The sequence below is a fragment of the Corvus hawaiiensis genome, chromosome 32 (assembly GCF_020740725.1).
Source record: "Corvus hawaiiensis isolate bCorHaw1 chromosome 32, bCorHaw1.pri.cur, whole genome shotgun sequence".
NCBI lineage: Eukaryota > Metazoa > Chordata > Aves > Passeriformes > Corvidae > Corvus > Corvus hawaiiensis.
Window position 1 is genome coordinate 475,198 of NC_063244.1, and position 25,598 is coordinate 500,795.

Sequence of the window (25,598 nt, forward strand, 5' to 3'; positions counted from 1 at the left end):
CATTCTCGGTTTCCCATTCCCAATGCCCCGTTCCCATTCCCGGTACCCCGTTCCCATTCCCGCTGTCCCGGTACCGGTGCCCTCACGCCCGCCAGGGGGCGCACCGGGCCGGGGGGGCGGGGCCTGTCGGGGGGGCGGGGCCTCGGCGGGGCGGGGGCGCGTGCCCCGGGGGGCGGGGCCGGGGCGGGGGGGCGGGGCCCCGGGTGGGCGGGGCGCGGCGCGGTCCAAGATGGCCGCGGTGTCGGTGTTCCCCGGCGTGCGGCTCCTCACGGTCGGGGACGCGAACGGGGAGATCCAGCGGCACCAGGAGCAGCAGCCGCTGCGCCTCGAGGTCCGCACCGGCCCCCGACAGCGCCGCCATCGCCCTCTACGGCCGTGAGTGCGCGGGGGGGGGGGCCCGGGAGAGGCGGGGGGCCCGGCGGGGGAGGGGGATGTGGGGAGAGGGGGGGGGGGGGGGTCTGAGGGGTCTGTGGGGATGGGGGAGGAGGATCTGAGGGGTCTGTGAGGATGGGAAGGGGCCCCCGAGGGGTCAGTGGGGTTGCGGGGGTGGCTCCGAGGGGTCTGTGAGGGTTGGGGGGGGGGGGTCTGAGGGGTCTGTGGGGATGGGGGAGGGGCCCTGAGGGGTCAGAGGGGGCGGGAATGGCTAAAACGGGGCCCTGAGGGGTCTCTGGGGATGGGGAGGGGGTCGGGAAGGGACCCTGAGGGGTCAGTGAGGAGCTGGGGGGGCTCTGAGGGTTCTGTGGGGATGGGGGGGCTGGGAGGGGGGGAGATCGGCGGGGGTGGGGGGCACCTGGGGGGCTCTGGAGGGTTCGGGGGGTGCCGGGGCGCGGGGGGGGGCCGGGCCTGGGGGCGGCGAGCTGGGGGCTGGGGGGGGCTGGGGGTTCGGGGCCGGGGGGGGGCTGGGCTGCCGGGGGGGGGCTGGGGGCTCCAGAGAGAGGCTCGGGGGGCACTTTGGGGTGCCCGATGCCTTTGGGGGGGTCTCAGCGCCCCCGCCCCGCCCGGCCGAGGTCAGGGGGCTCGGGGGGGAGCTCGGGGGGGGTCCCCGTCCCCCGGCGTTTCCCGGAGGCTGCGGAAAGTTCGTTCTCATCCCCCCCCCCCCCCCCCCCCCCCTCCTTCTTCCCACTTTTGCCCGAATCGGCCCCAATTCCGTGACCTTCCCGGCGCCCGGGGGGGCTCCCGGTGGCGCCCCCGAGTTCCAGGGGCTCGGGGGGCGGCGGCGGCGCCGACTCCTCTTTGTCTGCGCGCAGGATTCCGGCTTTTCCCGAGCTTTGGGGCATTTTTCCCTCTCTTTCCCCAAACCCGGCGTCTCCTGCGCTTTGTGCTCGGGATCCTCCGCGTCCGGCCGGGATCCCCGCGGCTCCCGGCGGATTATCCGCGGTGGGGGGCGAGCCCCCGGCCCCCTCCGTGCTAGCGGGGCGCTCCGTTACGTTAATTAACCAGCGGGAATAATTAACGCGTGGCCACGGCTTTGACACCGATGGGGGCGGGGGGGAAACTGAGGCACGGCGGCCGCTTCATGCCCGAGCCCGCGGCTCCTCCCGGTGCCGGCCGGGCCCGTTCTCCGCCGGGAACGCCGCAGCTTCCCCCGGAGCCTCCGGAAGCCGTTCCAGAGGAGGCTTTGTGTGCCGGGCCGGGGGCTCCGGGGGGCTCGGGCCGCCCGTGCAGCATCTGCCGGCACATCTGGCGGCCCTTTCATCGGCCACAAAGAGCCGGAGCCGGCGGAATTCCTGCTCCCGGCGCTCCCGGCTCGGGGCAGGTGTTCCCGGCTCGGCCTCGCTCCCGGCGCTCCCGGTCCATCCCGATCCAACTTCCCGCGCCGCGTGGCCGCTCTGCCGGGACGGGAGGGGGGCTCCGGCAGCCGCATCCCGGCGGAAAGACCGGGATTTTTGGGGAAGCGGCGCGGTTGGTTTTCCCGGCTGCTGCCACCGCTCGCTGCCGGTGGCCGCTCCCGGCTCCCGGGGTGACTCCCGGGGCGATTCCCGAGTCCCGGGGTTACTCCCGGCTCCTAGGATGGCTCCTGGGGCAATTCCCAGCGCAGCCTCGGGCCCTGCGGCCTCTTCCCTTACATCCACGGGGACAGTCCCCATTTCTGACTGGAATTCCGGCCGCTGCCCCCTTTCTCACCCCGGGCCGTGCTTTAGGGGTGCTCCCTCGCTGTAATTAGGGGTTAATTAGGTTAACTGTGCCTTGTCATGCTCTGTTCAGAGGGTTCAGGGCTTGGCCTCGTGCTCACCCCGATTTTCTCTCTGTCCCCTCCCTTTTTCCTTCCATCCCACCCCATTTTCCCTCTGTGCCCGCCCCGTTTTCCCTCTCCACACCCTCCTCTCCCATTTCCCCCCACCCCCCCCATTCCCGGTTTTCCCTCCTCCCAGATGAGGACGTCTGCGTGTTCAAGTGCTCCGTGTCCCGCGAGACCGAGTGCAGCCGGGTGGGCAAACAATCCTTCATCATCACCCTGGGCTGCAACAGCGTCCTGCTGCAGTTCGGGACCCCCAACGGTGCGAAACCCCCCCCGGATGCCCCCGGACCCCGCTGGGTTCCCCCGGGATGCCCCAATAACCCCCCCGCCCCTTTTTCCCCCCAGATTTCTGCTCCTTTTACAACATCCTGAAGAACTGCCGGGGCCACAACACGGAGCGCTCGGTGTTCAGCGAGCGCACGGAGGAGTCCTCGGCCGTGCAGTACTTCCAGGTGGGAATTCCCGGTCCTGGGGGGGGATGTTCCCGGCCTGGCAGCGTTCCCGGGGTGACGGCGTGTCCGTGTGTCCGGCAGTTCTACGGGTACCTGTCCCAGCAGCAGAACATGATGCAGGACTATGTGCGCACGGGGACGTACCAGCGGGCGATCCTGCAGAACCACAGCGACTTCAAGGACAAGGTCTGTGGGATCGCGATCGTTGCGGGGGGGATTCAGCTCGGTTTGGAGGAATCCGGCTTGTTTTGGGGATTTTGGCTGTTTTTAGGGGAATCTGGCTTGGTTTGGGGGGGATCTGGCTCAGTTTTTGTGAAGACTGGCCTGGTTTTAGGGGGGAAGCCTGCCTTAGTTTTTGGTGGGATCTGGTTGAGGTTTGGGGGAACCTGGCTAAGTTTTGGGTTTTGGGGAAGCCTGGCTCAGTTTGGGGTGGGAATGTGGCTGGGTCTTGGCGGGATTTGGCTGGGATTGTGGGCAGGATGCTGGTGGGAACCCTGGCTCATGTTTTGGAGAATCTGCCCTGTTTTTTGGGAAGCCTGGCTCACTTTCGGGACAAACCAGGCTCCCTTTGGGGTCTGCCTGCAGCTCCAGCAGCACAGCCTGGTCCCGGAGCTGGAAATTGGGCTGTTTTCCCCATTTTTCGGGAGCACACCTGGCGAGGGGTGGGACAGCCCCGCTCCTGCGGGAGCCGCCGTTCCCACGCCGCGTTAAATATAGGATCAAGCACAGGATCAGAGCGGCTTTGGGCGCCGGGGCCGCCCTAATCCCCACCATTCGCACGGCTCCCCGGGCTGGATAAACTCCACGAGGCTCAGGCATCCCCCTGGCATCCCCCTGGCATCCCCCTTTCCCCAGATCGTCCTGGACGTGGGCTGCGGCTCCGGGATCCTCTCCTTCTTCGCGGCGCAGGCTGGGGCGCGGAAAATCTACGCGGTGGAAGCCAGCACCATGGCCCAGCACGCCGAGGTGAGCCGGGGGGGGGCTCCCAAAGAGCTCCCAAACACCCAGGGTGGCCATCCCAGAGCCTGACCCCCGCCTCGTTGCACCCTTTCCCAGGTGCTGGTGAAGAGCAACAACCTGACGGAGCGGATCGTGGTGATCCCGGGCAAGGTGGAGGAGGTGTCGCTGCCGGAGCAGGTGGACATCATCATCTCGGAGCCCATGGGCTACATGCTCTTCAACGAGCGCATGCTCGAGAGCTACCTGCACGCCAAGAAGTACCTGAAGCCCAGTGGTGAGTGCAGGGGGGTCCCCGGGAGCTGCCGGAGCCCCCCCGTTCCCGGCTCCAAGCTCCGGCTCGTCCCTTCCGCAGGGAATATGTTCCCCACCATCGGGGATGTGCACCTGGCGCCCTTCACGGACGAGCAGCTCTACATGGAGCAGTTCACCAAGGCCAACTTCTGGTGAGGACATGGGTGGTTCCCAGTCCCTGCTCCCAGTTCCCCTTTCCCAGTCCCCATTCCCGTGGGGGAATGGTTCCGATCGGGATCAGGGATCTGAGCGGGGTTTGGAGGGAGCTGGGTGGGTTTTGCGGGGATTTGGGTGGGTTTTGTGAGGAATCTGGGTGAGATCTGAGGGGATCCGCTTGGGTTTGGGGGGAATCTGTTTTTTGGGGGCAATCTGGATGGTTTTGGGGGAAAGTCTGGCTTGTGTTTTGGGGAACCTGCCCTGTTTTGGGGAAAATGAGCCTCGTTTTGGGGTCTGGCCCTGTCCCAGAGCCAGCACTGGGCTGTTTGTACCTGGCAAGGGTGGCACAACCCTGAGCCCTTCCCTGGCCTTGCTGGGGACACGATCCCAACCCCAGTCCCTGCCCTGGCAGTGGGGCAACGAGCCAGAGCCTCCTCCTGACCCCGGGGAGGACACAACCCCGTCCCCGTCCCCTGCCTGGGGGTGACACCCGCTCCTGGCCCCTTCCCCCGCCCCGGGGGTCCCCGATTTGGGGTTTCCCGCAGGTACCAGCCCTCCTTCCACGGCGTCGACCTCTCGGCGCTGCGTGGGGCCGCCGTGGACGAGTACTTCAGGCAGCCCGTGGTGGTGAGTGACCCCCGGGGTGGGGAGGGGTCGAGGAGCCGCTCTGGGGGGCTCGGGGCGAGCCAGGAGTGCCCCCACACCGAGCCCACCCCCCTTTCCCCAGGACACCTTCGACATCCGGATCTTAATGGCCAAATCCGTCAAATACACCGTGAACTTCTTGGAAGCCAAGGAGGGCGACTTGCACAGGTGGGGGACACCTGCAGGGGCCTGGCTGAGCTCCCCCCTGCCCGGGGGGAGCCTGGGGGGGGTCTCCAGCCACCCCATGACCACCCCAATTGTCCCCCAGGATAGAAATCCCCTTCAAGTTCCACATGCTGCACTCGGGGCTGGTGCACGGCCTGGCCTTCTGGTTCGACGTGGCCTTCATCGGCTCCATGTAGGTGTGGGGATGCCCTGGAGCACCTGGGTGGGCTTTGGGGGGGTTTGGGGGAATCTGGGTGGGTTTTTGGAGGGGAATCTGGTTGAGGTCTGAGGGGATCTGGTTTTTTTGGGGGGGGGGGAATGGGGGCCAGGGCTGTGTCTGACCTCCCCTCGTGTCCCTGTGTCCCCCCAGAATGACCGTGTGGCTCTCGACGGCGCCCACGGAGCCGCTGACCCACTGGTACCAGGTGAGGTGCCTGTTCCAGTCCCCGCTCTTCGCCAAGGCCGGGGACACCCTCTCAGGGACCTGTCTGCTCATCGCCAACAAGAGGTGGGGCACGGGGCGGTTCGGGGGATTCAGGAGACTTGGGGGCGATTAGGGAAGGTTTGGGGGGTGTGGGGGGTGAATTGGGGAGGTTTGGGGGGTCACAGGGGGGTCCCTAAGCCCCCTCCCCAGCCGTGCCCCGGTTTGGGCCGTGCCGTATCCGCTCTGGATCCGCTGCTCCCTCAGCACCTCTGGGACAGCTCTGGGAGCTGCAGGGGGGGCTCCTGGCCCAGTTCGGCCTGGGGGGGGCCTGGCCCAGTTTCAGGGGAGTATTTTTAGCTGAGGGGGGCAGCCACGACCCAGATGCTGCTGCTGGGCCTGGGGGGCCAGGACCCCCTCAGGGGTGTTTTGCAGTCTCAGAACCCCCCCCCCAGCTCCATCTGGGGGTCCCAGCCCCCCTCCAGGTCCATCTGGGGGTGTCTCACGGGCTGTGCCCCCCCAGACAGAGCTACGACATCAGCATCGTGGCCCAGGTGGACCAGACAGGCTCCAAGTCCTCCAACCTCCTCGACCTGAAAAATCCCTTCTTCAGGTAGGGCCGGGGGGGTTGCGGGGCCGGGGGGGACCCCCAGGACCCCCCCCAAACCCTCACAACCGCCCCCCCTCCCCCAGGTACACGGGCACGACCCCCTCGCCCCCCCCCGGCTCCCACTACACGTCGCCGTCGGAGAACATGTGGAACACGGGCAGCACCTACAACATGAGCACGGGAATGGCCGTGGCCGGTGGGTTCCGGGGCTCTGGGGGGGTCCTGGAGGGCCGAGGGGGGGTCACCTCCCGCTTTTGGGGGGGTCTGACCCCCCTCTCCCCGCAGGGATGCCGGCGGCTTACGACCTGAGCAGCGTCATCGCCGGCGGCTCCAACGTGGGCCACAACAACCTGATCCCTTTGGGTGAGTCTGGGGGGTCTCAGACCGGGCCTGGGGGGTCTCATAATGACCGTGGGGGTCTCACAGCCCCCCCCCAAACCTCACCGTGCCCCCCCCACCCCGCAGCCAACACCGGCATCGTCAACCACACCCACTCCAGGATGGGCTCCATCATGAGCACGGGAATCGTGCAAGGTACCCCCACCCCGACCCCCCCCCAAAAATACCTCTCTGGACCCCCCCAAATCCTCTCCCTGACCCCCCCTCTGCCCCCCAGGCTCGTCCAGTGGCCAGAGCGGCGCCGGCTCCAGCACCCACTACCCCCTGAACAGCCAGTTCACCATGGGGGGCCCCCCCCATCTCCATGGCCTCCCCCATGTCCATCACCACCAACACGATGCACTACGGCAGCTAAAGGCCCCCCCCGCTCCCAAAAATCCAGGAAAAAACCAAAATCGGGGGCCCCCCCCCAGCCCCAGGGGGCCCCTCCTGCCCCCCTCGCTCCGTGCCGGACCCGGAGGGGTTTTCTGGGGTTTTTTTTTGTTGTTTTCTTTTGGGGAGGGGGGGGGAAAGGGGGGGAGGTTCATTTTTTAACGCTCTGATTCCCAGATAATCCCTGGTGGGATGGGGCGGGGGGGGGGGCATGAATCCCACCGGGAATTTCCCCCCCCCCTCCCCCGGGATGGGAATCCCGCCGGGAACGGGCGTGAATGTACCAAAAGCTCCGGGTTCGGCCCCGTTCCGGAGGGCTCGGGGTCCCCCCGGCCCGTTTTGCCCTCGGGGGGTGCAGCGGGGGCCGGGCTGGGGGGGCCCCGGCTGTAGGAATAGCAGCTGTGCGGGATTTTTCCGGCTGTAGTCTGAATAAACGGGAGGGTTTCGACGCTCGGGCCACCCTCAGGGCTCTGGGGGCTCCCCGGGGGGGGGGCTTGGGGCTCCCCAAAATCAGCGGGGCACGGATTGGAGAATCCCTGCTTTTATTTGGGCTCACGGAGCGGAGCGGGCTCCGAGGAGGGGGGGTCGGGGGGGGGGGGATGGGGGGGTCCCCTCGGTCCAGGGGCTCCCCCCATCCCAGCCCCCCCTCACCGTGCAGGGTGGGAAGCGTTGGAGGGGGGGATCCCCACGGGGGCCCCCCCAGATCCCGCTGTGGGGAGGGGCTCGAAGAAGTAGAGCTGGGAGGGAAAAGAGGAATCAGGGCTGGGGCTGGGGGGTCCCTAAAGCCCCCCCAGGACCCCTCCAGGGGCAGTTTGGGGTTTTAATTCCCCCCCCCAGCTGCGTTTTCAGGGGTCTCAAAGCCCTCCCCAGGCTCATTTCAGGGTCCCAGCGCCCCCGACCCCCCCTCAGACCCCCCCCAGTCGGGGCAGGGGGTACCTGGCAGCCCAGGGCCAGCAGGGTGTGCAGGGCCACCAGCGCGGCCCCCCCGGCCAGCGCGGGCACGCGGCCACCGGCCCTCAGGGGCGGCCAGAAGGTGACGGCCAGAGCTGCGGCCGAGGGCACGGCCAGCACGGCCAGCACTGCCCAGCGCAGCCACGGCACCGGCAGCGCCCACAGCACCTGGGGAGAGCCCAAAAGCACCTCAGGGACCCCAAAAATAACCCAAACACCCCTCAAAACACCCTCTGGGACCTCCCAGCACCCCGGGGAACCTCCCAGACATCCTTGGCAAACACTCTGGGGACCCCCCCCCCAAATACCTGGAGGACCCCCCAGCACCCCAGGGACCCTCCCAAACCACCCCAGGGACCCCCAAAAACTCCCTCTGACACCCCAGGGACCCCTCAGACACCCCAGGGACCCCCAAAAACTCCCTCCGACACCCCAGGGACCCCCCAGAATCTCCCTCCGATACCCCAGGGACCCCTCAGACACCCCAGGGACCCCCAGACACCTCAAGGACCCCCCCGAACCCGGGGACCCCGACTCACAGCGGCGGGCACGAGCGCAGCCAGGGAGTAGCCGTAGGCACAGAGGGTCTCCAGGAGGCTGAAGGAGCCCCCCGAGCCCCCCCGGGCCCAGCTCAGGGCCCCCCAGAGCCCCAGCGGCACCAGCCCCGCGTAGCTGAAGATGAGGGTCACGGCCACGGGCACTGGGGGGGCACGGGGGGGTCACGGGAACGGGCCCAGGGTGCGGGGCAAGGGCTGAGGGGGGGTCAGGGTCACCCCAAACACCCCCCGAGGGATCTGGACCCCGATCCCGGAGGTGACCGGGCACCGTTTGGGACCCCCCCCGTGCCCCCCCTCCCCCTCCCCCGGCCTCACCGTGGTGGAAGCGGGGCTGGTACCGGTGCTCGGGGCCCCCGCGGGCGGCGCCGAGCTGGGACAGGTCCCCGCTGATGGCCAGAGCCAGAGCCAGGGTGGCACAGATCCAGAACGGGCCTGGGACCGGGGAAAGGGCATTGGCACCGGGACCGGGACCAGCACCGGGACCGGGAGCGGGGCCGGCGCCGCCCGTCCCTCCCTCCCTCACCGTACAGGTCGGGGTTGTTGCGCAGCCGGTGACGCACAAAGTTCTTCCCCGGTACCGGCAGCACCGAGGCCTTGATGCGCTCCAGCACCTGCGGGGACACGGGCGGGGCTCAGCCGGGGCTGCTCCCGGGGGCCGGTGCCGGTGCCCGGTGCCGGTTCTGTACCTGCCGCGTGTCCACGTCGAAAAACGCCTGGTAATACTCGAAGGTCCAGAAGCCGCGCGGCTGCCGCTGCCCCGCCAGGAGCTGCCGGTGCGGTCAGACCGGGGGTCAGTGCCGGGCTCCTCTCGGACCCCCCCGGGGCACCGGGACCCCCAACTCACCTCGGCCGTGTCGGCATCGTCCCCGTCCTCGGGGGGCTCCGGCAGCGGCACCGCCACGGAGGGTCCCGACCGCGGCTCCGGCGCCTCCCGGGAGTCTGAGGGGGCCCGGGGGGTCACGGAGGGAACCGGCACCGGAACCGGCACCGGGCCTGGGGTATCACGGGACTCACCGTGAGGCCGGGGCTCGTCCATGGCGGAGCCTCTCGCTGCCGGGACGAGACACGCCGGGCTGTGAGGGACCCTCGCTACCGTCCGGAGACCCCCGGTACCGGCCCCCTCAGGCACCCCCCCCACACAGGGACTCCCCCCGGTACCGTCCAGAGACCCCTTCGGTACCGACCCCACTCCCAAGGACCCCTCCGGTACCGACCCCACCCCCAGGGACCCTCCCGGTACCGTCCCGGGACTCCCGGTCCCGCCCCCCCCCGCTCACCGCCGGCTCCGCCGACGTGGACTCGTCCCTCCCCCGCGCCCCGTCTACAGTGGTTCCGCCCGGTCCGTCTCGCTCCCGTCCCGCGCTCCCGCCGCGCCGGTTCCGCCCCCACGATGGTTCCGCTCGGTCCGTCCCGACTGGAGCCGTTTCCGGTCATAGTGACCGAGACCCCCCCGGGGGGACGGAGACCCCTGACCCCCCCAGCGACCCTCCCGGACCCCCCACCCCGAGTCCAGGACCGTCCCCACACACCCCCAGGACCCCCCCGAGTAGGCCCAGAACCCACCCGGGACCCCCCAAACCGCCCCCATCGCTGACAGCCCCCCCCGGACCCCAGAGCCCCCCAGGAAAGACCCCCGGGCTCGGTCCCTTCTCCTCTTTATTGGAGCCGCTGGCGGGAGAAGGGGGTGCCAAAGGGGGGGGGGAGACCCCCGGGGTGTGGGGGGGTCACCCCCAGGCCCCCCCTTCCGAGGGTGCTGAGGGGTTTTGGGGACCCCCCCCCCCCCCACTATTCCCAGTATTTACAGCGCCGCCGCCGCCGGTACAAAAATAAAAGCTCTGCACGACCCCCCCCGCGCGACCCCCCCCCGAATTTCGGACGGGGGTTTTGGGGGAGGGGGGGTCAGATCCCCCAAATTCCCCCCAGAGCCCCCCCCAGCCCCCCTCGCGTCCCCCCAGTGCTACAGTACGGTCAGAAGTGGGGACACCCCCCAAAAACGGGAACCTCCCCGACCCCCCCACAGAGGGGGCACCCGGTTATTGCTTCACCTCCGGGGGGGCTCGGGGAGACCCCCCCCATTCTGGGCTGGGACCCCAGGGGAAGGGGTTTGGGGGGAGGGGGCGACCCCGGGGGTCCCTGTGCAAAATGGGGAAGATTTTGGGTGGGAAAACCCCAAATCTGGGGCTCTGCTTGCCCCCCCCCCCCCCAATTCCTCAGCCCCCAACCCCCCCCAATAAATGGCTTTTGGGGGAACCCCATTTATTTGGGGGATCTCCCCTTTTTGGGGGGGTTCCTCCGTTTTTGGGGGGGTCCCTATTCCCTGTTTTCTTCCTGGGGGGGGTCAATTTTCCATCTTTTTTTTGTGTCTTTTCGAGTTTTTTAAAAAATAGAATAAAAATTCCCCTCCCCCGACCCCCCAAATAAACCCCAAAACCGAATCAAATTGAAATAACTCTGGTAAAATAATCCCAATAAAAATAATTCCAATAAAATAATAATTCCCATAAAAATAATTCTGATAGAAATAATTCCGGTAAAAATAACTCTGAGGAAAAAATCCAAATTAAATCCCTCCAGCAAAAATAATTCTAATAAAAAATAATCCCAATGAAAAAGAACTCTGATAAAATAATTCCGATAAAAATAATAAAAATAATTCCAATGAAAAGAATTCCATTGAAATTATCCCAGCAAAATCATTCCAATAAAACAATCCCAATAAAAATAATTCCAATTTTAAAAATCCAATGAAAATAATTAAAAAAAATCCAATAAAATAACTCCAATGAAAATAATTTAAAAAAAAAAATGGAAAAAAAAATTCCAATAAAAGAATTCCAATGAAAGAATTCCAATGAAAATAAGCCTCATAAAAAATAATCCCAATAAAAAAATAACCCCAATAAAAATAACTCCAATGAAAAAAATTCCAATAAAAGAATTGCAATGGAAGCGATCCCAACGAAAATAATCCCAATGAAAATAATCCAAATAAAAATAATCCCAATAAAAATAATCCAAATGAAAACAATCCCAATAAAAATAATCCAAATGAAAATAATCCAAATAAAAATAATAATCCCAATAAAAATAATCCCAATAAAAATAATAATCCCCACAAAAACAACCCCAATAAAATTAACTCAAATGAATTCAAATAAAATAAATTCCTCTCTAACTCCACTCTCCTCTTTCAGGGGGTGGGGGCTCCTCCCCCTCCCCCTCCTCGGGGGGTCTCCCTGGGGGCTGCTCCGGGGGGGCCTCGCGGGGCTCTCGGGGGGTCCCGGGGGAATCCGGGGGGGGGGTCCCGCCCCTCCCCCTCCTCGTCCTCGCTCAGGGGGGGCTCGAAGCGGAACTGGGGGGGGGGGCGGGGCGGGCCCGGCGGGGGGGGGCTCGGGGGGGGGCTCGGGGCTGCGCGGGACCCGGCGCCGGAACCACTCCCGGTTCTCCTCCAGCGTCTCCAGCATCTCCCGCGCGTCCGGGTGCACCAGGTCCCCCCAGGTCTCCCACAGCGGCTGCACCACGTAGTCGATGAAGCCCACCTGGGACACGGGGACACGCTGGGGACACGCTGGGGACACGCTGGGGATGTTGGGGATATTGGGGGCATCGGGGACAGTGGGGACAGCAGGGACATTGGGGACAGCGGGGACATCGGGGATGTTGCGGACATCGGGGATGTTGGGGACGTTGGGACGTTGGGGATGGGGACATGGGGGACATCGGGGATGTTGGGGACGTTGGGGATGTTGGGGACGTTGGGACGTTGGGGATGGGGACATCGGGGACAGTGGGGACATCAGGGACGTTGGGGACAGTGGGGACATCAGGGACATCGAGGACATTGGGGATGTTGGGGACATTGGGGCCATCGAGGCCATTGGGGACAGCGGGGCCATCGGGGACGTTGGGAACATTGGGGACATCAGGGCCATTGGGGACATTGGGGACAGCGGGGACATCGGGGACATCGGGGACACTGGGGGATCTGCACCTGTGATTTCCTGATGGAGGTGCTGTGCTTGTCGCATGTGGGGCTGGTGTCCCCACTGGTGTCCCCATGTCCCTGTGTGTCCCCACTGGTGTCCCCATGTTCCTGTGTGTCCCCCGGGTGTCCCCATGCCCCTGTGTGTCCCCCGGTGCCCCCGGTGTCCCCTCACCTGTGACTTCTCCACAGAGGCGCTGTGCTTGTCGCACATGGGGCTGATCCCACTGGTGTCCCCATGTCCCTGTGTGTCCCCCTGTGTGTCCCCAGTGTCCCCTCACCTGTGACTTCTCCACGGAGGCGCTGTGCTTGTCGCACATGGGGCTGATCTCCATGCCGCGCTCGCGCTCGCGGTCTCCCTGCCGGAAGAACTCCTCCATGATCCGCTCCGTCCACTGCCGGTACAGCCCCAGCGGCTTCGTGGGGTTGCTCAGGTCGGCACAGTGCACCATGTTCCGCAGCACCTGCGGGGACGCCGCTGTCACCCGCGCCGCCTCGGGGACAGCCGGGACCCCCCCGGGCACGCCCGCGGCTGAGCACGGCCGCCAGTGCTGCCCGGGGACCCTCAGGTCACCCAGGACACTTTGGGGACCACCTGGATCCTCCAGGAATCCCCCCCCGCCCACCCTGACAATCCCCAGGATACCCTCAGGACTCTTTGGGAACCCCTTCACGTCCCCCTGGACCCCTTTGGGACCCCCTGAACCTTCCCTAGGCCCCTCCCAGACCCCTCGAGGATCCCCCCAGCACCCACAAGATCTCCCCAAAGGTCCTTGAAAACCCCCCCAGGCCCTCCAGGACCCCTTGGGGACCCCCCTGACCACCTGATGACCCCTTGGGGCCCCCCCCCCAGCCCCCTTTCTAGGGTTCCCCCCCCAACCTGGATGCGGTCAGTGTAGTTGTCCAGCAGCAGGACCCCCGAACTGGTCACCTTCTTGGTCTCCACCATGGTCTTGAGGTCAGCCAGGAGGCTCATGTGCTTGGACATGTCCGTGGCCAGGACCTGGGGGGCCGGGGGTCAGCGGGACCCCCGAAGTGGGGGGACTGGGGGGGCTTGGGGGGGCTGACCATGTCAGTGCAGGGCTGGGGGGGGTCAGGGGTGTTTTTCAGGGGATTACGGAGGAATTCTGGGGGTGTTTTGGGGGTCTTTGGGGTGTTTTTGGGGGGCGCTGACCATGTCGATGACCATCTGGCGCAGGGCCTGGCGCTGCCGTCGCGACAGGTTCTGGAAGATGTCGCAGTTGCGCTCCTGGAGCAGCTTGAAGCCCACGGCCAAGTGATGGTTCTCCAGCACCGACTCGTCGTTGTAGAGCAGCGCCAGCTCCGAGTCTGGGGGACACCGGGAGGGAGCCCCGGGATACGGTCAGGGACCCCCAGGAACCCCCCGGGATATGGGGAGGGACCGCCAGGAACCCCCCTGCATATGGGGAGGAACCCCCAGGAACCCCCCTGGATATGGGGAGGGACCCCTGCGGCCCCCCAGGACACCAAGTGAGGGACCCCTGGGATACAGGGAGGGACCCTGAGGAAGGGACCCCTGGGACCCCCTGGACATGGAGAGGGATCCCCAGGACTCCCTGGGATATGGGGAGGGACCCCTGGGACACAGGAAGGGACCCCTGGGACCCCCAGGACGGGGCCGTGCACCCACTGGTGTTGATGAGGAACTGGTTGGACACCCCGGGGTGGTCGACGTCGTGGATGGCGGCGGCGAAAAGGGCGGCCAAGACCTCCAGGTCCGTGAACACGGCCTGGGATGGGGGTGAGGGACACCCTCAGAATCCCCCCCCCAAAACCCACCAGGTCCCCCTTCCCCATCTCAGACCCACCCTAAAACCCAGCGGGTTCCCCCCACCCTTCAATGGGTCCTTATGGCCCATCCCAGTACCCGATTATGGCTCCCCTCGCCCCAAAATCACACCCAGAACTGGTCCCACCACCCCAGAACTGGTCCCTGCCATGGGTCCACCCACCCATAAAGGGGTTCCAGCCACCCCGAGTTCCCCAACCCAATAACAGCCCCACAATGGGTCCCTACCATGGGTCCCCCACTCAGTTACGGGTCCCACCACCCAGTTATGGGTCCCCCCTCCCAGTTATGGGTCCCCCCCTCCCAGTTACCACCACCCCACACGGGTCCCTGTAACAGCTCCCACCACCCAGCCACGGATCCCTCCTGCCGCCGAGTGCCCCCCTCCCCCAGCTGCGGGCTCGGGGGCGGGCGGGGGGCTCACGTCGAGGGCGGGGGTGGCCAGCAGGACGTGCGTGGACTGCAGGACGTCGGCGGCGTGCAGGCTGTTGTGGTAGGCCACGTCGGGGTGGTAGTGCTGCTCCAGCGCCCGCGCGTAGCCCAGCAGCGCCCGCTCCGGGATCCCGAACGTCCGCACCAGGTCCCGCTCCTGGGGGGCGTGGGAAGGGGGGGTCAGGGGGTTGGGACACCCAGAACACCCCCAAAATACACCCAGAACACACCCAAAACGGTCCTCTGGCTGTGGGGAAGGGGGATCAGGGGGTTGGGACACCCAAAACACTCCCAAAATACACCCAGAACACACCCACGGGGGTGTCTCGGCTGTGGGGGGCTCGGGACCACTGAAACAGCCCCAAAACAGCCCCAAATGCACCCAAAACACACACCCGGCCGTGGGGAGGGAGGTCATGGGGTTGGGATACCCAAAACATCCCCAAAATACACCCAGAACACACCCAAAACAGTCCTCTGGCTGTGGGGAGGGGGATCAGGGGATTGGGACACCCAAAACAGCCCCAAAACACACAGGAGGGGGGGGTCTGGGGGGGTCAGCACCCCCAAAGGCAATGGAGGAAGGGGCAGGGAGGGTTTTGGGGGTGTTTTTGGGGGTCCCTGGGGGGTCTTGGGGGTCTCACCTGGAAGATGGTGAACATGATGCAGCTCAGGGAGCGGTTGTTGGAGAACTCAGACACGCGGAAGATGTTCAGGCCCCACTTGTTGAGGCTGTCGAGCTCCTGGGAGGGGGCACCGAGGGGGAAGTGGGTCCGGTGGGGACCCCCCAAACTCCCCCTGAGACCCCCTGGCACCCCCCAAGATCCCCAAACACCCCCAAACCCTCCTGAGACCCTCCAACATCCCCAAGACCCCCAAACAGAGGAGCCCCCCTGAAACCCCCCAGGCACCCCCCCAAGATCCCCAAACACCCTCAAACCCTCCTGAGACCCTCCCCAAACACCCCCAAACCCTCAAACATCCCCAGGACCCAAGGAGGCCCCCAAATTGCCCCCAAGAGCCCCCCCCCAGAGCCTCCCCGAGCCCCCTCCCCACCTTTCCCAGCTGCTCCTCCCGGTCGGTCTCGACGCCGAATCGGGGCACGGGGAGGGGGTCGCAGCCCGGGCCGGGGTCGCAGCCGGGGGGCAGCGACTTCACGGCCCCGCCCAGGCCCGGGGGCAGCCGCCGCTTCTTCTCCCGCTCGGGGGGGCCGGGGCTCGGGATCTCCACCTCGGGCTGCTTGTCTGGGGGGGCACGGGCACGGCCGGGGGGGCTCTAGGGGGGGCTTTGGGACTCGCAGGGGTCTCGGGGGCATCCGGAGGGGTCCTCTGGGTGTCCCCAGGGGTCTCTGGGAGTCTTGGGTGGTTCCCCAGGGGTCTGTAGGGGTCTGGTGGTTGTCCTTGGGGGTCTCTGGGTGTCCCCGAGGGTCCGGGGGGGGTCTCTAGGGGGGTCCTCGGTGTCCCCAAGGGTCTCCTGGTGTCCCTGGGGGGTCTCTGGGTGTCCCCGAGGGTCCGGGGGGGGTCTCTAGGGGGGTCCTCGGTGTCCCCAAGGGTCTCCTGGTGTCCCTGGGGGGTCTCTGGGTGTCCCCGAGGGTCCGGGGGGGTCTCTAGGGGGGTCCTCGGTGTCCCCAAGGGTCTTCTGGTGTCCCTGGGGGGGTCTCTGGGGATGTCGGAGTGCCCTTGGGGGGGGTCTCATGGTAGCCTTGGGAACTCCCTGGGGTGGCAGGGGGGTGTCTGGGGGTCTCTGGGTGTCCCGGGGAGGTCTCAGGGGGTCCCGGGGGGGTCCCAGGGGTCTCACCAAGGAAGGTGCTGGCGATGTACTCGGACACCTGGTTCCCAGAGCGGCTCATCTCGGACAGGTGGGTCAGCTCCCGGTTCAGCATCCGCTTGAACTGGGGGACAGCGGTCAGGCCCAGAGACCCCCGGAGCCCCCCCGGCTCCCACGGGACCCCCAGACACCCCCCCCCCGAACTCCCTCAAATCTCCAAGACCCCTGTGAGCCCTCCAGAGGGATCCCAGCCTGGCCAGAGCCCAGGGGATGGGACTGGGATGGACTGGAATGGACTGGGATGGGGGTAAAATGGGAACTGGGATGGACTGGGATGGGACGAAACTGGGACAAAACTGGGATGGAACTGGGCCAGGCTGGTCTCCCCCATCTCCCTCCTCTGAGGAGGTCCCCGTGGTGCTGGGGGGCACTGGTGGCACTGGTGCAATCACTGGTGGCACTGGTGCAGTCACTGGCGGCACTGGAGGGAGCACCACTCCCCCCCCAGGATCCCCGAGGGGTTCCCCCCCCACTGACCCCCTCCCCAAATTGGAGGCGTGGGGGGGGGGGGGAGCATCCCCTGCATCCCTCCGCCCCCCAGCCAATCAGGACCCGCCGTCCCGTCTCCATGGCAACCGCCGGTTCCACGGCAACGGCCCCACGGGGGGGTCAACCTGTACGGCGGGGGGGGGGGGGCGGGGGGGAACCTTCCGAGAACCTCCCAGAGACCCCTCCCCAAATCCCCACGCACGTCACGAGCTCGCTCGGCCTCTGCACCCCCCCAGGCCCAAATTAAGGGGGGAAAGCCCCCCCCAAGGCCCCCCCCCCAAACCACAACAGGACCCTCAAATGTGTGGGGGCAGCCCCCCAGCCCCCTCCCCCACTATGATGGAGCTCAAAAAGACCCCCCCAAACCGCGGGGACACCTTCGGGTGGGGGGGCGGGGGGGCCATGCAGGGAGGGGGTGGTGACATTGAGAGGGACAGGGGAGGTCAGACGTGCCCCCGCCCCCCCGCAGGACCCCCCCTCGCCCCGCTGCCCCCCCCTTACCTGGTCCCACCACCCCACCAGCCAGGGCTTGGCGCAGGTCTCGCAGAAGAAATCCACCAAGGGCATTTTCCAGCCGGGAATTGGGGGGGGGCAGGGAGGTGCAGGACCCCCCCCCCTCCACCCCACCCCACAGCCCGAAGGACCCCGCTGTCCCTATTTACCGGGGGGGCCCCCCCGTTCCACCCCGAACACCCCCGAACCCCGCTCAAGGCCCGGGGGGGGCCCTGGACATGGCGGAAGCTTTTTGGGGGGGGGGGAGCGGGGCCCCCCCCCCGCGTTGGGAGGGCACCGCCAGCCCCCCCCGGCGCTGAGACCACACGGGGGGGGTCCCTCACATCGCCCCCACCCCCCTTTTTTGGGCTGGAGAGTGAAGCCTCCCCCTCCTCCTCCTCCTCCTCCCCCGGGGGTCCTGAACCCCCCCGGGGTCCTGAAGCCCCCCCGGGATGGTGGGGGGGGGGGGCGGTCAGTGGGTGCCCATGGGAGGAGGGATTTGGTGGGGGGGGGGGCAAAAGGACGCGGAGATGGGGAGGAATGAGAGGGGCGGGGGGAGCCGGGGGCGGGTCCGGAGGGGGTCCGGAGGGGTTTGGGGGGGATTCGGGGGGGTCCGGAGAGGTCTGGGGGGACCCTGGGGGTGCAGGGAGGGGATGCGCGGGGGGGGTCAGGGATGCGGGGGATGCGGAGGATGCGGAGGATGTGCGGAGGGGGCGAAGGGGGGTTGGCGGAGGGGTCCCGGAGGGTTTTTGGGGACCCTGGGGGTGCCAGGGGGGTCCGGTCGGGGCTGCGGAGGCCGCGGAGCGCCGGGCGGGGGGGGCGGGGGGGGTCAGACGCCTGCGCGAGGCTTCGCTCCGCCCCCTCCCCGCCCCCTCCCCACGGTCACGGTCACGGTCACGGCCCCGCCGCAGCGCCAGGGGGGACACGGGGGGGGGCGACCCCCACCGGGGGATAAAGGACCCCCCCAGGGGACACCCCCCGAAGGGTTGGCACCCCCAAAAGGATCAGGGACCCCCCCCAAAAGGGTCACAGACACCCACGGGACACCGCTAAAGCATCGGGGTCTATGCAGACCCCCCAAAAAACGTCCCAAGGGGCACCCCGAAAGCGTCGGGACCCCCCCAGCGCCCCCCTAAAGGGGTCAGGGACCCCCAGGGACCCTGCAGTGCCCCATTGGGGTGCGGGACCCTCCTTGGGGGGCACGCGGGGGGTGACAGGGACATGGGGACATGGGGACACAATCCCGCACCGCAGCCACCGGCACCGGTGACACCCCAACGCCACCAGTGTCACCAACACCAGTGTCACCAACACCAGTGTCACCCCGACACAGCCACGGGTGACACCCCAACAGAGCCACTGCCACCAGTGCCACCAGTGCCACCAGTGCTACCAGTGCCACCAGTGCCAGCAGCAGCCTGACACAAACACGGGTGACACCCCAACAGAGCCACTGCCACCAGTGCCACCAGTGCCACCAGTGCTACCAGTGCCACCAGTGCCACCAGTGCCAGCAGCAGCCTGACACAAACACGGGTGACACCCCAACAGAGCCACTGCCACCAGTGCCACCAGTGCCACCAGTGCTACCAGTGCCACCAGTGCCAGCAGTGCCACAGTGCCAGCAGTGCCACCAGTGCCAGCAGTGCCAGCAGTGCCACTAGTGCCAGCAGCAGCCCGACACAGCCACCGGTGACACCCCAACAGAGCCACTGCCACCAGTGCCAGCAGTGCCAGCAGTGCCAGCAGCAGCCTGACACAGCCACCGGTGACACCCCAACAGAGCCACTGCCACCAGTGCCACCAGTGCCACCAGTGCCACCAGCACCCCGACACAGCCACTGCCACCAAGGACCACCGACCGATGCCGCCCCCGGTCCCTGCTGGTCCCCCCCGGCCTCTTGTCACTGTCCCAGGCCCCGGCCCCGTGTCCCTGCAGGGTCTGTCCTCGTGTCCCCGTCCCCGCCGTGTCCCCGCCGTGCCCCCTGTGCCCACCTTGTTGGAGGCCATCTCGCTGACCGCCCGGTGGGTCTGGAGGGTCTCCAGCTGCTCCAGGCACCAGTCCAGCTCCTCCAGCGTCTCCCGTGCCAGCTGCTGGGACGTCTCCTCTGGGGACAGAGGACAGCACCCACTGGGACCCCCGGGACAGGGGACAGCGAGGGGGGCCCTGGGGATGGGGTTGGGGGAACCCCGGGACAGAGGGGACCCCCAGCAATGGGGAGGACCCCTCTGGGATGGGGGATGTGGGGATCCCCTGGAGTTGTGGGGTCCTTCAGGATCTGAGGGATGTGGGGGGACCCCAGGGCTCCGTTTTTGGGGGGGAGGAGGGGGCTGCCACTCCCATGCCTCAGTTTCCCCAGTGGGACACCAAAACCCCCCCAAAGCCCCGACCCCCCCTTACCTGAGAGCGTGGCCTTGCAGAGGGGGGGCTGGGAGCCGATGGGTGACCGCCTGGGGAGGGGGGCAGGGGGGTCAGGGCTGGCCGGGACCCCCAATTTCGGAAGGGGGGGTCAAGGTCAAAGGTCGAGGTCACCCACTTGCTGCCCGGGGGCGTCGTGACTTTGGTCAGGATGGAAAAGTTGCTGCGGACACTGCGGAGACTGGCCAGGACCTGGGGGGTGCCGGGGGGTCAGGGGGACATCGAGGGGGGGGACAGACCCCCTGAGACCCCCTGGGACCCCTCGGGACACCTCGGGACCCCCCACCCTACCTGAGCGAAGGGGGTGACGATCAAGTCCTCGGCGTGGCTGGAAAAGAAATTGGGGGGGGGGGGGGCGTCAGGCAGAGAATCTGGGACCCCCCCGGGACCCCCCCCAATTCAGAGAGCGTTGGGGGGGGGGGCTCTGAGGAGATTTTGGGGGAATTTTGGGGGTGATGGGGAATTTTGGGTCACCTTGGGGGAATATTGGGGGTCCCCAAGGGGATACTGGGAGAGGGGCATGGAGGGATGGGGGGTGGGGGAAGGATATTGGGGAGGGGTCTCCGGGTAAATGGGGGAATATTGGGGGGTCCTAGGGGTCCGGGGGGATGCCAGGAGGATTCCAGGGGTGCTGGAGGGGGGGCCAAAGGGGATCTTTGGGTTCTGGGGGGGTCCGTGCCTCGCTGGCGCTGGAGGAGTTGCGGGAGATGCTCTTGGGGGAACCGCAGGGGTTTTGGGGGGTTCCTGGGTCCAGCGAGATCTCGGGGGGCTCTGGGGGTGCCGGGGGGGTCCGGGGGCGTTCGGGGAGGGGTCGGAACTCACGCCTCGCTGGCGATGGAGGAGTTGCGGGAGATGCTCTTGGGGGAGGCGTCGAAGTCGCTGTCGGAGCGGTACAGGAAGGACTCGCGGCGCTGCGCCGGGGGGGCCCCGGCCAGGAGCCCCCGGCCTGGGCTGGCCTGGGGGTCCGGGGGGCTGTGCCCCCCCCACGGGCCATTCTCCACCTCCGAGCTGGGGAGACACGGGGGAGAACGTCGTGTCCCAAACCGGGACCCCCCCCCCCCCCAGCAGCCCCCCAGAACCCCCCCGATCCCGGGAACCCCCCCAAAACCAGGGGGACCCTCAGGACCCCCGTGACACCCCCAAACCCAGCTCCCCGGGGCGGGGAGGGGGGACACGGTGGTGGTCCCGCCCCGGCCCCCCCCGCCCCGTTCCCCTCCCAGCTTCCTCTCCCGGGCCGTGCTGGGACCAGCGGCGGGGGGGTCCCCGTTCCTCCCCAGAGCCCCCCAGCACCGGGGAGGGGGTCAGGGGGGCGGTAGAACAGCCCTGGGGGGCTCGGGGGGGGGGTCTCTGGTCCCATGGAGGAGCCCCAGTCCTGGGGGGGGGGGGGTCCTGGGTCCATGGGGGTCCCCAACCCCCCGGCCCTGGGGGGGTCCCCAGCCTCATTGCCGGGGGTCCCCATCCCGCGGGGTCCCCGCCAGGTGCAGCCCCCGCCCCCGGGGTGCTGGGGGGAGCCGGGGGGGCTGCGTGGGGGTGGGGGGGGTGACTCACCGCCGGCAAATTTAGCAACCGGCTCCGGGAAGAAAAAAGGGCTTTTTTGGAATTTTAGCGGGATTGATTCCCCTGCCTCCGGAGGCGCAGGGGGCAGCCAGGCCCGGGTCCGCGGGGAGGGGCACCCTGGGTGACACCCTGGGTGGCATCTGGCGTCACCCCAAGTGGCATCCCCGGTTTGGGATGCGGTTTGGGGTCCGCACAGGTGGATTGGGGGGGTCCGGCAGGTCCAGCCCCCCAGAATTGGGGTGCCCCAGCAGAGGCGGGTGGGGTGCGGGGGATCCTCCGGATCATTCCCAATGGATCCGGGGTGTCCCCGGGATGGGACAGAGACAGGGATGAGGATGAGGACGAGGATGTGAGTGGGAAGATGGGATGGAGAATGATGAGAGCAAGGAAGAGATGGGGGAGAGGGATGGAGACAGATGGGATGGAAATGGGGCAGGGATGGGCATGGGAAAGGTTGGGGACTGGGGAGGAGGTGGGATGGGGACAGGGAAGAAACAGGGATGGGGATGAAATAAAGATGGTGAGAGGGATGGGATTGAGACGGAGAGCAGGAAGAGAGAAGGAAGAGTGAAGAAGGTGACAGGGACCGGGATATCTCCCAGGGTCCCCTTCCCAGCGCCATCCCCCCCCCCCCAAAAACCATCCCGTGTCACCCCATCCCATCGGGTGCCAGCCGCGCCAGCCCCGGGGGCGTCGGGAAGGGGCGTCCCTGCTATTCCTGGTAGCTGGGATTTCCTTCCCAACCCACCGGGATCTGCTCCGGCAGCCGGAGACAACCGTGAATCATTTTTAATGGCCACAGGTGACTCATCCCCCTCGGAAAAGATTCCGGCACATCAGAAATGCCGGAGAGGCTGTGACGCCGCCATCACCGCGGGGTCGGCGGCCGCGGGAATTATTAATATCCATAGGGAAAGGGGGTTGGAGCAGGAGGAATTCATTAGGGCTGCAGGAACCCAGGAGCAGCCGCCGGGAGCTGGGAAGAGCCTCCAGGAGCCGGTGGCAGCTGGCTGGATCCTGGCACGGCTGCGGCTCCGGCCCTGCTCCGGCGAGATCCCACCTTGGGATCTCACCTGCCTTCGGCTTCATTCCGCTAATTGGCCCAGGAAGGGGAAAATCCGGGAGCCAGGGTGGAGCTGGTTCCTCCTGGCTGCTCCCCGCCGAACCCCAACAGTACCGGGATGCCGGGATAACGGGGCGGGGGTCATAGGGCAGCAGGGGAACGGGATCCCACACCCCAATCCCTGGATTTAGGGGGGTTTCACCGAGGGGGATTCCGGCCCTGCTGCTCCCCATCGCCCTCTCCAGCTGCTTGCCATCCATGGGGACGGGAGGAAGAGGAGGAGGAGGAAGGAAATCACCCCCCGCTTCCCGAATCCCGACCATCTGCTGAGCCTCCTGTGCATAAATTAACGCCCCTAATGAAGCCGGAGCTGCCGGAAGGACGCAGAGCACACGGCACATGGCGGCGCATTCCCAAGTTGTTTTCCCTAAAAAAACTTCCCAACCAGGAATGGGAAGAGCCAGCGCTGGGGCCAGATGGATCCTGGGGGGCTGCATCCCCCCCGCCCCCCCAAACCAGGCATCTCCCAATCTCCTGGATCCTGGTGGCAGCTCCCGATCCCTGCCTCGGGATCCCCAGGCTCCCAGCGGTGGCCTCAGGAGCGGGATCGCCCCGGGAAGAGGCGGCAGCATGAAGGGGAGACCCCGAAACAGAGGTGCTGGGATGGGGGACCCCTCCCTCAGGGCCCGGGGGGGTCCCTGGGTACCCCCAATTCCCATCTCCGGTACTGGGAGGATGCTGGGGGGGGTCCCACCTCCAGTGCCAGCACCGGGATGAGGACGGGGGGCTCCCAGTGCCAGTACTGGGATAATGCTGGGGGGGTCCCACCTCTGATCCCGGTACCGGGAGGATACTGGGGAGGGGGTCCCGCCTCCAATCCCGGTCCCAAGAGGGGCCCCAGGGGAGGCCCCACCTCCGGCACCGGTACCGGGATGACGTTGGGTGAGCTCCCACCTCCAGTCCCGGTACCGGGAGGACGCTGGGGGCGTCCCCGGGGGTGTCGCCGCCGTCACCTACCGCTTGCCGGTGCCAGGGGTCCCATGGAGGGAGGAGGGCCAGGACATGCGGGCGCTGCGCAGCCCGGGCCGGTCCCCGGTGTCCACGGCATCCGCCCGCTCCATGGGCCGGGGCCGGTGCCGGTCGGTGTCGGAGAAGCCGCGGTGGCGGATGCGGATCGGGGTGCGGGGCTGGCGCCAGAGGTGCTGCGGGGGGCGCAGGGGGCCCGGGCCCTCCCGGGGCACCGGCAGCGACAGCGACAGGCTCTTCCTGGAGCCCGGCACCGGCTCCATCATCCCCGGCACCGGGGGGAACCGGGGACCCGCAATGCTGCCGGCGCCGGGACCGCAGCCACCCCCGGTGCCGGAGCCGCTGCCAGTAACGGTGACGGTACCGGAGCGGGTCCCGGAGCCCCTCCCGGTGTCGGAGCTCCTCCCGGTACCGGTTCCGGAGTCCCTCCTTAGCGCTCCGCGGTACCGGCAGCGGCTCCTCCCGGTCCCGGGCTCCTCATGGCCCCGTGCAACCGGTTGGAAAGACCCGGGAAAGAACCTCCCGGTGCCTCCGGTGCCGCCGCCGGTGCCGCTGCCGGTGCCGCTGCCGGTGCCGCCTCCGCGCCTGGCTCGGCGCCTCCCCCCGCCCCGGGACCTCCCCCGCCCCCGGATCGGCTCCGCCCCGGGACCCCGTGGACCCCCCCACGCAGAGTCACGGCGGCGCGGACCCCCCCCGTTAACCGGGGATCCCTCCCCCGGTATTCCCAGAACGGGGATCCCGGATCTTCCTCCCCCCCACTCCCGATTCTCCCCCTCACGGAGGGATTCCCCCCCTCCCCCCCCCGATCTCCCCACGGCGGGGACGGCCCCCCAAAATCCCCTTGGCGAGGATCCCCCTTCTCGGGGTATCCCCCACCTATGGTGCCTCCCCCATTTAGGGATTCCCCCTCCCAGCCGAGGGGACCCCCCCCTCCTGTCCCCCCAGTACCCAAACTGGGCCTGGGGGGCACAGGGAACCCCCAGAGCAGCACCGGGACCCCACCAGACCAAGCACAGCACGGACCCCCTTGCAGATTTGGGGGGGCCCCTTTGCACGGCGCTGCAGGGACCCCCCCAGGGCCAGGGTTGGGGTCTCAGCGTGGGGGTCCCCCCCTATACAGACCCCCAGGTTTGGGGGTGTCCCCCCATTTCCATGACACTGCAGAGTCCCCCAGTGCCACACTGCGGGGTCACCCCCTTCCACAGCCCCCCCAGAGGCTGTGGGGACACTCCGGGGTCACCCGTGTAGGCACAGTCCCCACCCTGGACATGGTCCCTGCCCCAGGGAATGTCCCCAGCGAGGACAATGTCCCCATCCCAGGCCAGGTCCTGGCACTGTGCCCATCCAGGGCCGCATCCCCGTCCCCATCCCCGTCCCCATCCCCACCCCACAGGCTCCCCAACCGAGGGACACCTCCCAGCGCTGTCCGGAGCCCCCCGAAATCCCCCTGGATTAGCACGGGGACACTCGGGGTCCCCCCGGTGCTGGCAGCCCCTGGAGGCCGCGCGCCCCCCGTTTGTCCCCCCCATGTCCCCGCCCGTACCTGGGGGGCCGGGGGTGAGTGACCGGCGGGGCCCGCAGGGGCAGCGTGGTGGGGCGCGGGGGGTCGGGGGGCTCCGGGGGCTTCCAGGGGGGCACCTGAAGGGTGGCGGAGAGGCGGCGGCGGCCGCGGCGCAGGTCGGCACCCGGCATGGCCGGGGGGGGCTGCGAGGGGGGCACGGGGCACGTCAGAGGGGCGGGGGGGGCACGGAATGGCACGGCACGGCACAGCCAGGCAGGCTGCCAGCACATGGCACAGCACGGCACGGCACGGCACTGCACGGCCAGGAGAGCCTCCCGCCACCTGGCACGGCACGGAATGGCACAGCTTGGCAAGCGACTCTCACACCAGAGCGTGGCACAACACGGCACGGCACGGCCAGGGAGCCTCGCACGGCACGGCACGGCACGGCACGGCACGGCACGGCACGGCACGGCACGGCACGGCGCAGCATCACTCGGCGGGGCACACGGCATGGCACAGCATCGAACCACACGGATTGGCACGGCACGGCACGGCACCGCATGGCACGGCCCTGGCACGGCACAGAAAGGCACCGCGCTGGCACCGCGCCCCGGCCGGAGCCCCCCGCCCTCCCCCCGGTGCCCCTCACCTGCTGCTCAGGCCCGGCCACGCTGCTCCGGTCCCTCCTCATGTGGGGTGCCAGGGCTCAGGGCACCGCGCCCACGCGGGAGGACCCCAGAATGTCCCGGGGGGCTGCGGGACCTGCGGGGGAGAGGTGA

General features: G+C 67.7%; 3 protein-coding genes and 1 long non-coding RNA gene across 6 annotated transcripts; 1 reads left to right on the top strand and 3 right to left on the bottom strand.

Annotated features, from left to right (window-relative positions):
* The first annotated feature begins 202 nt into the window (after window positions 1-202).
* Window positions 203-6,774, top strand: CARM1 (coactivator associated arginine methyltransferase 1). Its single transcript, XM_048289873.1, is given in 18 exon segments — window positions 203-343; window positions 345-375; window positions 2,373-2,498; window positions 2,585-2,691; window positions 2,773-2,877; window positions 3,547-3,657; window positions 3,748-3,925; window positions 4,004-4,094; window positions 4,644-4,725; window positions 4,826-4,911; window positions 5,012-5,101; window positions 5,279-5,416; window positions 5,853-5,942; window positions 6,023-6,135; window positions 6,225-6,302; window positions 6,405-6,473; window positions 6,556-6,629; window positions 6,631-6,774. Coding segments are annotated over 18 exon segments (1,746 nt in total). The 5' UTR covers window positions 203-229; the 3' UTR covers window positions 6,694-6,774.
* Window positions 4,859-5,331, bottom strand: LOC125318921. Its single transcript, XR_007200537.1, has 2 exons — window positions 5,251-5,331; window positions 4,859-5,136 (listed from the first exon to the last, which is right to left on the bottom strand). It is a non-coding gene; the product is annotated as an uncharacterized LOC125318921 (long non-coding RNA).
* Window positions 6,775-7,235: 461 nt separating the features above from the next.
* On the bottom strand, window positions 7,236-9,669 carry YIPF2 (Yip1 domain family member 2). Of its 3 annotated transcripts, XM_048289877.1 has the most exons (9): window positions 9,496-9,669; window positions 9,233-9,268; window positions 9,063-9,157; window positions 8,905-8,985; window positions 8,742-8,829; window positions 8,534-8,650; window positions 8,201-8,361; window positions 7,647-7,829; window positions 7,236-7,447 (listed from the first exon to the last, which is right to left on the bottom strand). In XM_048289877.1, exons 1-9 carry the CDS (start codon window positions 9,650-9,652, stop codon window positions 7,358-7,360), a joined length of 1,008 nt encoding a protein of 335 aa, XP_048145834.1. In that variant the 5' UTR covers window positions 9,653-9,669; the 3' UTR covers window positions 7,236-7,357. The 3 variants fall into 3 exon arrangements, with proteins under 3 accessions (XP_048145834.1, XP_048145833.1, XP_048145832.1); XM_048289876.1 differs by lacking the exon at window positions 9,233-9,268 and having other exon boundaries at window positions 9,063-9,211; XM_048289875.1 differs by having other exon boundaries at window positions 9,063-9,268.
* Window positions 9,670-9,874: 205 nt separating this feature from the next.
* On the bottom strand, window positions 9,875-23,680 carry PDE4A (phosphodiesterase 4A). The gene is made up of 16 exons (XM_048289799.1): window positions 23,307-23,680; window positions 20,492-20,677; window positions 19,961-19,997; window positions 19,788-19,861; window positions 19,652-19,701; window positions 19,246-19,358; window positions 16,240-16,333; window positions 15,499-15,686; window positions 15,087-15,185; window positions 14,435-14,599; window positions 13,852-13,951; window positions 13,375-13,529; window positions 13,081-13,203; window positions 12,482-12,664; window positions 11,572-11,757; window positions 9,875-9,886 (listed from the first exon to the last, which is right to left on the bottom strand). Exons 1-16 carry the CDS (start codon window positions 23,579-23,581, stop codon window positions 9,875-9,877), a joined length of 2,040 nt encoding a protein of 679 aa, XP_048145756.1. The 5' UTR covers window positions 23,582-23,680.
* Between the last annotated feature and the right edge of the window lie 1,918 nt (window positions 23,681-25,598).